General features: G+C 37.7%; 1 protein-coding gene across 1 annotated transcript in view; it reads right to left on the bottom strand.

The window, feature by feature from the left end:
* Positions 1 to 14,800, bottom strand: part of LOC102815309 (peptidyl-prolyl cis-trans isomerase CWC27 homolog) — a 381,669-nt gene that overhangs the window by 343,056 nt on the left and 23,813 nt on the right. Inside the window, exon 8 of the mRNA XM_006875295.1 lies at positions 870 to 949. Coding sequence (XP_006875357.1) covers positions 870 to 949 — 80 coding nt within the window. The remainder of the gene's footprint in view (positions 1 to 869; positions 950 to 14,800) is intronic.

Below are 14,800 nucleotides of genomic sequence, written 5' to 3'. Positions count from 1 at the left end.
TTCGATCTTTAGTGTTTAATATATCAAATCTGTTCTTTAGATGATCTCTAAATTCATGTGGTCACATTTTGGCTCTTGTGGATTTTTTTTCATTTTCTTCAGCTTCAGTTTGAATTTACACAGTAATACATAGGATGTCGATTTTTATGTGTTCTATTTCATTTTTGACAACTTTCAATTTTCCTTGATTTATACTTCCTACATTCAATTTCCTTGATTATTAATCAATGTTTATATCTGTTTCTCTTCATTTTGAGTTATGTCTCATCAAGCAAATTTAGGTTCTGAAATCTTTAATCCATTCAAGTCATACCATCATAGTCAACTCTGCCAAGGCAGCTCTTCTCTAGTTGCAGTTTGAGTGTCTTCCAATCTGAGGGGCTCATCTTACAGCACTATATCTGACAATGTTTGTCTGTTATTTTTCAATCAGAGTAAATATTCAGATGAGGTTGGCCCAGGATCGGGCAGTGTTTTGTTCTGCTATGCATAAGGTCACTATGAGTCAGTACCGACTCGATGGTACCTAACAACAATAACAATATTCAGAAGTAGTCCTCCCCTCCATCTTCTCAGTTTGTCTGAGTCTGGGAATTCAACTGACACCTGTTCACCATAGGTTACCCTGCTAGTATTTAAAATATTGGTGGCATAGCCTCCAGCATCACAGCAATACACAAGCAACCACAGCATGACAAACTGACAAAGAAATGGTAGACTAGGAACTGCACCACCTCCATTATCAATATCCCTTCCCTTTTTGCTTAGGTTGTAAAAATCTGATTAATATAGAAATGTTTACCCATAAGGTAGCTATAAAAATTATCTAAGCCAAAAAATAATCCCGAATCACATCAGCACACACTAACCTTTCAACAGCTGGGACAGAACTGAGATGTGGATCATCCTTAAGCAAGTCATGACTACTTTTGCTTTTCCCTTTCATACTCTGGAAAGGAAAGTATGATATAATTTTAAGTCAGCAAAAATAATATTTAAAAAAAAAAAAAACACAAATTGACAAATTTATATAAATTCTAGTACTGATATTATGTGATTAGCAAAAGATACATTCCTGAAAAATTCAGTATAAATTAAGTTTTATAAATAAGAATCCTATTATCCTATTAACTAAAAATACTAATCAAGAAATACCTTTTTTCCCAGGAAATAAATTCATTGATTACCACATCTAAGCACTAAGTCTTTATCATTAAACTAATTCACTTTTCTTATCCATATATTATAACTTAGAAGAGACATCCATAAGAGAAATGTGAAACAAATACACACTACTAGTCTTCAAATAAATTGTCTATATTTCACATAATAACTTTAAAGGATGTACTCTAACAACTAAATGATTGAACTTCAAAGAACTCATTGTCCTTGAGCCATACAGACTCTACAACACAAAGTGGAACAGCTCCATAGAGTTTCTAAGACTATAATCTTAATGGAAGAGTCCTGGTGAGGCACTATGGCTTAATGTGCTAGACTGCAAAGTCGGTTTGATCCTCAAGGTTGGTGGTTCAAGATCACCAGCCACTCCTCGGAAACCCTAGACAGGGTCACAATGGGTTGGACCCAACTTGATGGCACTGAACAACATCAACAGCAATAAATATTTATGGGAGTAGAATGCCACATCCTTCTCCCATTGAACAGCTCCCATCTTCTGACTAGAAATACTTTAATGACCTCACCACCAGGGCTTCTTCATATGTATTTTACAACAGTAATTAATAACTGGTTTCAATTTATATCCCAATATTCTTATTTAAAAAAGTAATGATGAAAAAGCAAAACATCAACTAATTATTTGATAATATATTTGTCCAACTATAAAGAATTGGGAAATAAAGGTAAAAAAATCAGAAGATAGTGTGGAACAAAAAACAAAAAGATGATAGTTGGATCAAATGGATCAAATCTATTTAATCAAATGGATTAAAATATATTATTACACAATTATACAACATGTGTTTTAGCCCTAATCTTGTGCCATTTGGGTTAATATTAGAAATCAGGTCTCTACGTTCTTGGGCCATATATAAGCTATACTACTTCATTTAGTTGTAAATGTTAGTTTTTAAGTGTTCACAATTTTATTAAACTCGTTCTCTAAAATTTTGATTTAAACATTTTAAAGGGAAAAGAAGATTGTGTTAACTAATTTAAAATAATATGGAGCCTATGAATTAACCTGAATAATTGTTACTATTGCAAATAACTTTTCCAATTAAATTTGCATAGAAGTCTACAACTGAAGCAATCAGGAGCTCTAAAGAGGGTAAAAATCAATTCAGACCATTCTCTTTAATGTCTACTTTTTCTAAACAATCTATTTTATTGTAAGATTCCTATTTATATTATTTGGAGTCCTGTTTTGGCACAGCAGGATAAGCACTGGACTGCTAAACTCAAGGTCAGCAGATCAAACACACCAGTCACTCTACACACTATACAGGACCAAAACCACTCAACAGCAGTTAACAACAACAACATTTATGTCATTACATAACAATAGTTTTAGAAGAAAAACAAATACCTAATACATCTGATATAAGGGAAAAAGAGATCCTATGTTTAACGATGTAAAAATTATACAGATTATTTATTAAGTCTTAAACAAGAGTGAACACAAGACAAACACAAACACAGATCACCCGAGTGAGGGAAATCATAGACACCATGATGAGTCTCCAAAGTTCTATCTCCACATAGTGGTGTTTTAAAAGTTCAGAGGAAAAAAAACGTCTCCTCCACAGCCATGACTGACGACAGCAGCTATACATCACACATGCATGCTGGGCCTACGGAAACCAAGGAGGGGACTACTACAGATAGGAAAGCTTAGTCTCTAAGGCTCTTGGGAAATGACATCACAACTAGGAGACTATTAAAGGATTGTTGTTGTTGTTGTTGTTGTTAAGTGCCGCAGAGTCGGTTCTGAACCATAGTGACCCTGTATAGGGTTTCCAAGGAGCAGCTGGTGAGTTTGAGCCGCCAACCAGATCAAAAGGCTTTGTAGTCTGGCACATTAACCCACAGCACCACACCAGGACCGCAGATGCATTAAAGGATATGTCTAGGAATATTCCTGAAAGAGAAGTGTCCCCAAACCCAATTTCGATATATTGTTGCTGCCTCTGGCAGTTAGAAAAATTGACATCTGAACATTTAAACCAAGGAACAACATGAATGGAGTTATTTGTAAGCAAAAAGCCTTTAGATTTCATGCTCTATGGTCCTGGGTGGCACTGTGGGCTAATGTGTCAGACTGCAAAGTCGTTTGAACTACAAGGTCGGTGGTTCAGGCTCCAGCTGCTCCTTGGAAACCCTACACAGTGCCGTGATGGTCAGAATCGACACAGCAGCACTTAACAACAACAATATAGCACATTTTAAAATAAATTTTAAAAAACACATAGAAATAAAAAAGCAGGCTAGCTGAAAAGTAGTTTCTAAACAAAAGATAAATGTAAGGTGAATTAAGTGTAAGGACCTTCACAACAGATTCAAAATTATCTGTAAATAAATCCAAAAGGATCACCAAAGGGGATGTGAGAAATTTCTACTTCCTACATGGACCTAACCAGATGCAATAGATAGAAATCAAATTGACTACATCTGCGGAAAGGGATGATAGAAAAGCTCCATATCATCAGTGAAAACAAGGCCAGGGGCAGACTGTGGAACAGACCATCAATTACTCAAATGCAAATTCAAACTGAAACTGAAGAAAATGAAAACAAGGCCACAAGAGCCAAAATATGACCTTGAATATCTCCCACATGAATTTAGAGATCAACTGAAGAACAGATTTGGTGCATTAAACACTGAAGACCGAAGACCAGAAGAGTTGTGGGATGACATCAAGAACATCATACATGAGAAAGCAAAAAGTCATTGAGAAGACAAGAGAAGTTAAGATCAAAATGGATGTCAGAAGAGACACTGAAACTTGCTCTCCAGTGTAGAGATGCTAAAGCAAATGGAAGAAATGAAGAGGTACAAAAGCTGAACAGAAAATTTTAAAAGGTCAGCTCAAGAAGACAAATTATAATAAAATGTACAACAATCTGGAGTCAGAAAACCAAAAGAGAGGAACACATTCAGCATTTCTCAAGCTGGGGAAACTGAAGGAAAACTTCAAGCCTTGACGTTCATTATTGAAGGAGTCTCTAGGCAAATTATTGAATGATGCAGAAAGCATGAAAAGAAGATGGAAGGAATACAAAGAGTCACTGTACCAAAAGGAAATGGTTGATGTACAACTGTTTCAAGAAGTAGCATATGATCAACAGCCAATGATACTGAAGGAAGAAGTCCAAGGTGCATTGAAGGAATTGGCAAAGAACAAGGCACCAGGAATTAATGGAATAAAAATTGCAATCTTTCAAGAAAGTGAGGTGGCACTGGAGGCACTCATTCATCTGTGCCAAGAACTTTGGACGACAACTATCTGGCCAACTGATTAAAAGACATCCGTATTTGTGCCCATTCCAAATAGACCCAATGGAATGAGGAAATCATCCGACAATCTCTTTGATATCCCGTACAAGTAAAGTTTCACTAAAGGTAATACAGAAACAGCTGCAAGCAAACATTGAAAGAGAAATTCCAGAGGTTCAAGGCGGATTCAGAAGAGGACGTGGAACGAGGGATATCACTGCTGATGTCTGATGGATCTTGGCTGAAAGCAGAGAATATCAGAAAGATGTACTTATATAATACCTATTTATAATTGTAATAGTTGTATAACCAGCATACATTTTTTGAACCCTAAAATGTTCTTAACACTGTGCTAGGTTTAGTGAAGTCCAAAAGTAGCACAAAATACTGTCCTTATCTGCAAATTGATTCTAGTCTTCTTCAGGACACAGTTAATAAACAGACTCAATATAATTTATTCCAAAAAAAAAAAAAAGAGGTAGCATATGATCAAGAGTCAATGGTTCTGAAAGAACTTCAAGGTACACTGAGGCATTGGCAAAGGACAAGGCTCCTGGAGTTCATGGAATACAAACAGAAATCTTTCAACAAACTGATGCAGCACTGGAGGAAATCACTCATCTATGTCAGGAAATTTGGAAGACTGCTACCTGGCCAACTGATTGGAGGAGATCCATATCAGTACCCATTCCAAAGAGAAGTGACCAAATGAAATAGGAAATCAGTGGGCAATATCATTAATATCACATGCACGTAAAATTTTGCTAAAGATAATAGAAAATGGCTGCAATAGTACATTGACAGAAGTTCAAGCTGAATTCAGATGAGAACATGGAATGAGGGATATGATTCCTGATATCAGATGGACCTTGGCTGAAAGCAGAGAATATCAAAAAGATATTTACCTGTGTTTTATTGACTATGCAAAGGGTTTGGACTATGTGGCTCATGACAAGCTATGGACAACCTTGCGAAGTATGAGTATTCTGGAGCACTTAATTGTGCTCATAAGGAACTAGTACATAGACCAAGAGGAAGCTGTTCGAACAGAACAATGGAACACAGAATGGTTTAAAATTAGGAATGGTATGCACTAGGGTTGTTTTCTTTCATCATACTATTCGATCTGTATACTGAGCAAATAATCTGAGAGGTTGGATAATATGAAGAAAAGCATGGCATCGGAATTAGAGGATGACTCCTTAACAACCTGCAATATGCAGATGGTACAACCTTGTTTGCTGAAAACAAAGAGGGCTTAAAATACTTACTTATGGAGATCAAAGTCTTAGTTATGGGTTGTTCCTCAAAGTAAAGAAAACTAAAATCCTCACTACTGGACAAATAAACAACATCCATATAATGGAGAAAAGCTTGAAGTTGTCAAATACTTCAGTTTGCTTGGTCCAGCATCATCACTCATGGAGGCAGCAGTCAAGAAATCAGAGGGCATTTTGTATTAGGCAAATCTGTTGTACAAGACCTATTTAAAGTGTTCAAGACCAAAGTTGTCAGTTTGAGGAATAAAGTGCGCCTGACCCAAGCCATGGTATTTTCAATAACCTCATATGCATGTGAAAGTTAGACAGTGAATAAGGAAGACCATAGAGGAATTGATGCTTTTGAGTTATGGTGTTGGAAGAGAATACTGAGAGTGCTATGGACTGCCAAAATAACAAACCAATCTGTTTTGGAAGAAGTATAGCCAGAGTGCTCCTTGGAAGTCAGGATGGCCAGACTTTGTCTCTCATACTTTGGACATATTGTCAGGAGGGACCAGTCCTAGAGAAGGATATCATGTTTGGTAAAATGGAGTATTGGGGGGAAAAAAGGAAGACCCCCAGCAAGACAGACTGACAAAGTGGCAGCATCAATGGGCTCAAATGTAGCAGCGATTACAAGGGTGGCTCAGGACCAAGCAGTGTTTCATTCTGTTGTACATAGGATCTCTATGAGTCAGTACCGACTCTATGGCACCTAACAAAAACAACAGGCTAAAGGATAGAGTTGGTAAAGAGTAAGTCATTAAAGCAGAAGCCCAAGGAATTTGGCCCTATTATTATAGTTAACAGAGAACAGTAATAACATCTTAACTAGGTGTCAGGGAGACTACTTTGTCAGTCACGATTGTAAAGAAAAGAAGAAAAAGGAGATTAGTATAAAGGCTAGTACAGCTGCTCAGGCTAAATAATACAAGAGTAGTAGCAAAAAAATTTTAAAGAAAGATTTGAAATATATTGTGGATGGAAAAATGCCAGGAATAGCAACTAACTGGTGGTACAGAGAAAAATATGAAAAAATTCAGAACTGCATATAAGGAAGTGATTTGTAGGATACCGGAACCAGATAATAGATGTAATAGAACAGGAAGTAGGTTGTGGGGGAAATAGCAGATAATGAGTTAAGACTTAGCCAGGGTTTGCATAACTAAAGATATATTCAAATAGATGCCCCATAGGCAGCTGGAGAGATACAGATCTGGGAGTCTGATATAAACATCTGATGATAATATTATCACTCAGAGCCCCCATTAAAGAGTTAGATGAGAAAAATAGACAGAATACCATAATTAATATAGTCATTTGATAATAGGAAGTGGGTTTCAATTTCCTTGACAGAAGGCATGATTTTACTTAATCTTTCCATTGTTTGATGTGCTTCTCAGATTTGTTGTTGTTGTTATGTGCCGTGGAGTTGATTCCAACTCATAGCGACCCTGTACAGGGTTTCCGGGGCTATAAATCTTTATGGCAGCGAATGCCTCGTCTTTCTCCCGCGGAACAGCTGGTAGTTTTGAACTGCTGACCTTGCGGTACACACCCAGATTCATAACCACTACACTACCAGAGCTCCATTTCTCAGGTTTAAGAGGGGGGGAAAAGTGCAAGCTAGCACTACCTGTGGTGGTGGTGTTGTTAGTGCCATTAAGTCAGTACCGACTCATAGCAACCCTAAGCACAACAGAACGAAACACTGCCTGGCTCTGGGCCAACCTCACAATTGTTGCCACACTTGATTCCACTTTTCCAATCCATCTCTATTTCTCTGACACTCTACCTTACCAAACATGATATCCTTCTCCAGCAACTGGTCTCTCCTGACAATATACCCCAAGTATGAGAGAGGAAGTTTGGCCATCTTGGCTGCACTTCTGCATATAGATCTGTTGGTTCTTTTGGCAGCCCATGGCACTTTCAATATTCTCCTCCAACACAACTCAAAAGCATCAATTCTTCTACAGTCTTCTTTATTCACGGTCCAGCTTTCGCATGCATATGAGGTTATTGAAAATACCATGGCTTGGATCAGGTGCACCTTAGTCCTCAAGCTGACATCTTTGATCTTAAACACTTTAAAAATGTCTTGTGCAGCAGATTTGCCTAAGGCAATACGTCCTTTGATTTCTTGGCTGCTGATTCCATGAGTGTTGATAGTTGATCTAAAAGGCATGAAGTCCTTGACAACTTCAATCTTTTCTCCAATGATAAGAATGTTGGTCCAGTAGTGAGGATTTTTGTTTTCTTTACATTGAGATGCAATGTAGTCTATCACATTTTAACCTTACAGTAAACACAAATTGCTTTGGGAATACCAAATTCATGATAGTCAATACTACTTAAACATATCATTTTCTTTCTACTTCGTGCAACAGAAAGCAGTAGAAGGTAGATAAGCTATCACATTTAAAACATGACGTTGCCACAAATAAAGAAAAATTCAAACTGATTTCTAAGTGATGTCAATCTCAGATAAATTGTCAACAAGTATTTTTCTTAGACCAGAAATTTAATTTCAGCAAAAAGGTTGACAGGGAAAAAAAAAACCCTTCTCTCACTCTTGCTCTCTAAGGCTGCTAAACCTACTATCTAAAACCCTCTGGGAAATTAGGAAGGGCACTGGGCCAATGGCATTGCGTTCAGCTGTCTCTCACCCCAGAATGCTGAGCTACCAATATAGTTTCTCACCAGCCTTCTAGATGGGTTGGGCTTAAAGAAATCAGCTTCTGCAGTATTCACAATCATATTACCTAAGTGCAAAATTTTTATTATACTACTGTGGCATAGGGGTTATGAACTGGGCTTCGAACCTTAAGGTCAGCAGTTTGAAACTATCAGCTGTTCCACGGGAGAAAGATGAGGCTTTCTGCTCTCATAAAGATTTACAGCTTCGGAAACCCTATACAGGGTCGCTATGAGTCACAACCGACTCCACGGCACATAACCACCACCACCACCACCTCCTCCTAGTTGTGCAAAGCTATTTGAACTGCAAGGTCGGTGGTTCAAACTCACCAGCTGCTCCGTGGAAACCCTATATAGGGTCACTATGTGTTGAAATCGACTTGATGGCACTTAACAACAACACCTCCTAGTTACATTATTTTAGACACAGAGACTTAACCTCTCTGGTTATCAGTTTCTTCATCTATATATTAGGAACATTTACATGGCAAGATTGATATTAGAATTACATAAAACAGATAATGTAGATGTGCTTTGATGGATATACACAGATTGCCATGTTGTTGTTGTTGTTAAGTGCCATCAAGTCAGTTCTAACTCATAGTGACCCTGTATAGGGTTTCCAAGGAGCAGCTAGTGGCTTACTTTAGTGAAAGAAAAAAAAAAAAGGCTCAAAGCCTTCAGGATACAGGATCTGATCAAAAACTGGTAGTAAGGAGGGAAAAGTCCAAGATGAAGGCATTAGAAAAAGTCAAGGATTCAGGAATTGATGGACACTATTTCAACAAATGGATCCAGCACTAGAAACACTTTTCCTCATCTATGCCAAGAAATTTGGAAGACAGCTACTTAATCATTCAAAAATAGTTGTAGTAGTATATTGACAGGGAGCTGCCAGAAATCCAAACCAGATTCAGGAGAGGACACCACCAGTAAACATTATCTCATACACTATTTACCGTTGTTGGTGTTGTTAAGTGCAGTCGTGTCAGCTCTGACTCATAGCAACCCTGTATAGGGTTTCTGTGGCTTTAAATCTTTGCTAGGGCAGAAAGCTTCATCTTTCTCCCCGAATATTTACTGAGCATCTATTAAATAGAAGCATTAACACAGGGGTGTTGTTGTTAGATGTGGTCAAGTTGATTCCAACAAAACACTGCCCAGTCCTGCACCATCCTCAAAAGGTTTGAGCCCAGGTTGCAGCCAGTGTTTCAATCCATCTCCTTAAAAACATTCCTCTTTTTTGCTGACTCCCTATGATATCTTTCTCAGGGACTGGTCCCTTCTGATAACATCATGAGTGAGATGAAGTCTTGCCATCCTTGCTTCTAAGGAGCAGAAGTTCTATCTATTCTTCTTCTAAGACAGATTTGGTCATTCTTCTGATAGTTCATAGTATATTTAAGATCATCCACCAACACCAGAATTCAAAGGCATTCAATTCTACTTGTCTTCCTTATGTATTGTCCAGTTTTCACATGCACATGAGGGATCTTCCAAAAGTTCATAGAAAATATATATTATGGAAAAACTATGCATGGATATAAAAATTTTGTTGCACCAAAATAAACTAATTTGTTACAATATGTCTGAATGGGATCTAGTTATGTGAGACCAAAGAGAAAAGACTCCATTTTGTACATAGGCCTAAGCACGTCCTCCTGCCCAGGAAAAACCATAGAATGTGCCAAGTCAGCTCGTGTTGCATGAGAATAGCTCTTCACCCCTAGCAAACAGCAAAAAGTAGATAAGCGTAGCCAGCAACTCAAGGCCAGATGCCAGATGTTTTCCCTTATCCTAGCCCAGCAACTCAGACCACCAGTACTGACCAATTAGATTGTAACACCTCATACTTTGCCAAATGTTAACCAATCCAAGAATTGTAAAGCTGGAAATCCCAGAGCTTGCTTGAAACCTCAATAAAAGCCCTGCTAACTGGGAGTTCGGGGCTTCATCCTGAATCCGCTGCATCGGATGTGGATGGAGTCTGAGCTCAAACTTGAATAAACAACCCTTGTGTATTTGCATCGGCTCCTTGGTGGTCTTTCGGGACCCCGAAATCTGGGCATTCCAGTTTGAGGCACTAAGAAGGCTAAGACATCAGTTTGAAAAAAGCCCCTATTAGAGCAACTAAAATTGAAGCAAGAATAAACAGCAAATTTATGGTGAAGCTTGGGTGAAAAAATGGTGAAGTCACTGATGCTTTACAAAAAGTTTATGAGGACAATGCCCAAAAGAAATTTGCAGTCTACAAATGAATAACTCATTTTAAGAAGGGATAAGCTGATGTTGAATGTGAAGGCTACAGTGGCAGGCCATCCACTTCAAGTTTTGAGGAAATATCCTTGTTCACAACTTACACAAGCCAAGTTTTCAATGGAAATTTTAGACAACTGGGATCTAGATCCTAAGGCATTTCTTAGAAGAACTGTAACAGGAGATGAAACATGGCTTTTCCAGTACGATCCTGAAGACCAAGCATGATCAAAGCAATCACTACCAAGAGGTGGAAATGGACCTGTCAAAATAAAAGCTAGTCAATCAACAGCCGGGGAACAGGCCTGTGGAGTGTACCCTTTGGTTATTTGATGATGCATGGAGGGAATTATAATCATTGCAATGAAACGAAATATAATAGGATGAATGTAAAACTGATGTTCTCCCATATAAACCCACATAATTTACAATCAAAACTTTGAAAAAAAAAAAAAGGTTAGTCAATCAAGAGCAAAGGTCAGGACAACAGTTTTGGAGGGTACTCCAGGCATTTGCTTATTGACTTTCTGAATGGCCAAAGAACATTAACACTTGCTTGTTATGAGAACGTAGCACACACACACACAAAAAAAAAAAAAAAAGCCTAGGAAAGCTACACCAGAGTCCTTTGCCTTCATGACAGTGTTCCTGCTATTCCTCTCTTCAAACAAAGGCAATCTTGTGGGTTTTTTGATAGGAAATCATTAGGCATCTACCTCACAGTACTGATTTGGCTCCTTCTGACTTCTTTTTATTTCCTAATCTTGAAAAGGAGTCCTGGTGTGGTGCTGTAAGACCACAAGATTGGTTTGAACTGCAAGGTCAGTGGTTCAAACTCACCAGCTGTTCTTCGGAAACCCTATACTGGGTCACTGTGAGTCTCAACCAATTCAACGACACTTAACAATCTTAAAAAATCTTTAGAGGGCACTCATTTTTCTTTAGTTAATAATGGTAAAAAGATTGCATTAACATTAAATTCCCCAAACCCTCAGCTCTTTAGGGATGGACCAAATCAATGGTATCACCACTTAAAACAACAATGTCTTGACATTGATGGAACTTACATTGAAAAAATAAAGTTATTATTTTTATTTTTATCTTTTAATTTCATTTTTCCATGACTTTTGAAGTCCTCTCACATAAGGTGATTGAAAATAAAATGTCTTAGATCAGGCACACCTTAGTCCTCAAAGTGACATCTTTGCTTTTTAATATTCTAAACAGGTGTTTTACACCAGATTTATCCAATACAATACGTTGTTTGATTTCTTGACAGCTGCTACCATGGACAATGATTGTAGAGCCAAGTAAAATGAAATCTTTGACTACAATCTTTTCTCAGTTTCTCATGGCATTTATTGGTCCTGTTGTGAGGAGTTTTTGTTTTGTTCTCTGTACATTAATATGCAATCCTTACTAAAGGATGTTGATCTTCTAGTAAGTACTTAAGCCCTCTTCCTTTCAGCAAAAAAAGTTGTGTCATATGCATATCATAGGTTTTTAATAAGTCCTCCTTCAATCCTGATGCTTCACTCTTCTTCACAGAGTCCAGCTTCTTGTCTTACTTGCTCATGATACAAAATGAATAAGTATGGTGAAAATATACAACCCTGGTGAATACTTTTCCTGACTATAAACCAGACAGTAGTTGTTCTATTAAAACTGTCTCTTCAATTATAAACAGGTTTTGCATGTACAAAATTAAGTATTCTAGAATTTCCATTCTTCAAAATGTTATCTATAATTTTTTATGATTGACCTTTGCAATTTCAATGAAACACAGGAAAACATCGTTCTGGTCTTCTCTGGTTTCAGCCAAGATCTATCTCACATCAGCAATGATATCCCTCATTCTACCTCTTCTAAATCCAGCTTGAATTCAAAATATTGTTCACAGAAGTAGATACAGGAAAATGAAAGCATGAAACTAAATGGAGAGAGTTGGTAAAAGATAAGTAAGTAAAGAAGGCCCAAGAGATAGTGGTGTAATGGAGTGACTGGTTATGCTGGTAAAATATTCAGAAAAGAAGTTTTCATATAAAGATGAACTTAGTTTTAACATCCAAAATAAAAATGCTTCCAAAAGTCGGGATGAGAGATAATATCCTAAAGAGATATGTGCCTTTATAGCCTAGAGATCAGAATGTTAGTGTGTAAGTGATCATTGAATCCATGTTATCACATTATCAGACAGATCACTCAGGGATCTGTAGTTGCTATTAAGTGCCATCAAGTCAGTTCCAACTCATAGTGACTGTATTTCCAAGGAGGAGCTGCCTAGTTTAAACTGCTGACCTTGTGGTTAGCAGTCCAGTGTTTACCCTACAATGCCAATCCAGGACTCTGTATGTTGTTGTTAAGTGCCGTCAAGTGGATTCCGACCCACAGCAAACCTGTATAGAGTTTCCAAGGAGAACCTGGTAAGCTTGAACAACCAACCTTGCAATTCAAACGACTTTCCAGTCTGACACATTAGCCCACAGCACCACAACAGGACGCCAAGACTCTTTATAGAGGAAATCAATTATGACCAAAATATTTCTATGCATATACTTCATCTCTCATACTTCAGACATATTGTCAGGAGGGACCAGTCTCTAGAGAAGCATATCATGTTTGGTAAGGTGGAGGGTCAGAGAAAAAGAAGAAGACCCCCAACAAGATGGATTGGCCAAGTGGCAGCATCGATGGACTCAAGCATAGCAACAGTAGTGAAGTTGGCCCAGGATCGGGCAATATTTCATTCTGCTGTGCATAAGGTTGCTATGAGTCAGTACCAACTCGACAGCACCTAACAACATCTCTATGCATGCCAATTGTAATTGTTTTAATGCAAGGGGTACAAGTAGTCACTATTATAACCAATATTAGACTACCAAACCATGCTCTTTGATAAGTGTAAAGCACTGGGAAAGAACAAGGCGCCAGGAATTGATGGCATACAAATTGAAATCTTTCAACAAACTGATGAAGCCAAGAAATTTAGAAGACAACTAACTGGCCCACTAACTGGAAGAGATCCATTTTTGTGCCCATTCCAAGAGAAGTGACCCAACAGAATGCAGAGGTTGTCAGACAATATCATTAATATTTCAGACAAATAAAATTTGCTAAAGAGAATCCCAAAATGGATGCAAATGTACACTGACAGAGAACTGTGAGAGTTCAAGTCGAATTCAGATGAGGACATATAACAAGGGATATCATTGCTGACATCAGATGGATCTTGGCTGAAAGCAGAGAATACAAGAAAGATGTTTACCTGTGCTTTACTGACTACAAAAACGTTTTCTATTATGTGGATCATGACAAGCTATGGAAAATGTTGTGGAGAATGAGTATTCCAGAACACTTAATTGTGCTCATGAGGTTCTTTTACATAGACCAAGAGGCAGTTGTTTGAACACAAGGGAACAATGAATAGTTTAAACTTAGGAAAGGTGTGTGCCAGGGTTGTAGTCTTTCACCATATTTATTCAATCTGTATGTTGAGCACAAAATCTGAGTAGCTGGATTATATGAAGAAAAACATGGCATCAGGATTGGAGGAAGACTTATTAACAACCTGTGATATACAGATGACACAACCTTACATGTTGAAAGCGAAGAGGACTTGAAATACTTACTGATGAAGGTCAGAGACCATAGCCTTCTGTACAGTCTCAATGTAAAGGAGACAAAAATCCTCACCACTGGACCAATAAATCACACCTAGATAAATGGATAAAAGACTGAAAGCATAAAAAAATGAAGCAAAGACTTCATTTTCCTCAGATCAACCATCAACACTCACGGAAGTATCAGTCAAGAAATTAAAACATGTACTGCATTAAGCAAATCTGCTATATAATACCTCTTTAAAGTGTTAAGTGCAAAGATATTTTTCTGAGGACTAATGTGTACCTGACTTAAACCATGGTATTTTCCTGACTTAAGCCATGGTATTTTCAATAACCTTATATGAATGTGAAAGTTGGACAGTGAAAAAGGAAGACTGTAGAAGAATTTATGCATTTCAGTTGTGGTGTTGGAGGAGAATATTTAAAGTACCAGGGACTGCCAAAATAACAATCAGATCTGTGTTGGAAGAAGTACATCCAAAATGCTCTTTGGAAGCCAGG

This window comes from Chrysochloris asiatica, unplaced genomic scaffold (assembly GCF_000296735.1).
Source record: "Chrysochloris asiatica unplaced genomic scaffold, ChrAsi1.0 scaffold00318, whole genome shotgun sequence".
Lineage (NCBI taxonomy): Eukaryota > Metazoa > Chordata > Mammalia > Afrosoricida > Chrysochloridae > Chrysochloris > Chrysochloris asiatica.
Note: the sequence above shows the minus strand (reverse complement) of the source record. Positions and strands in the feature narration are given on the sequence as shown.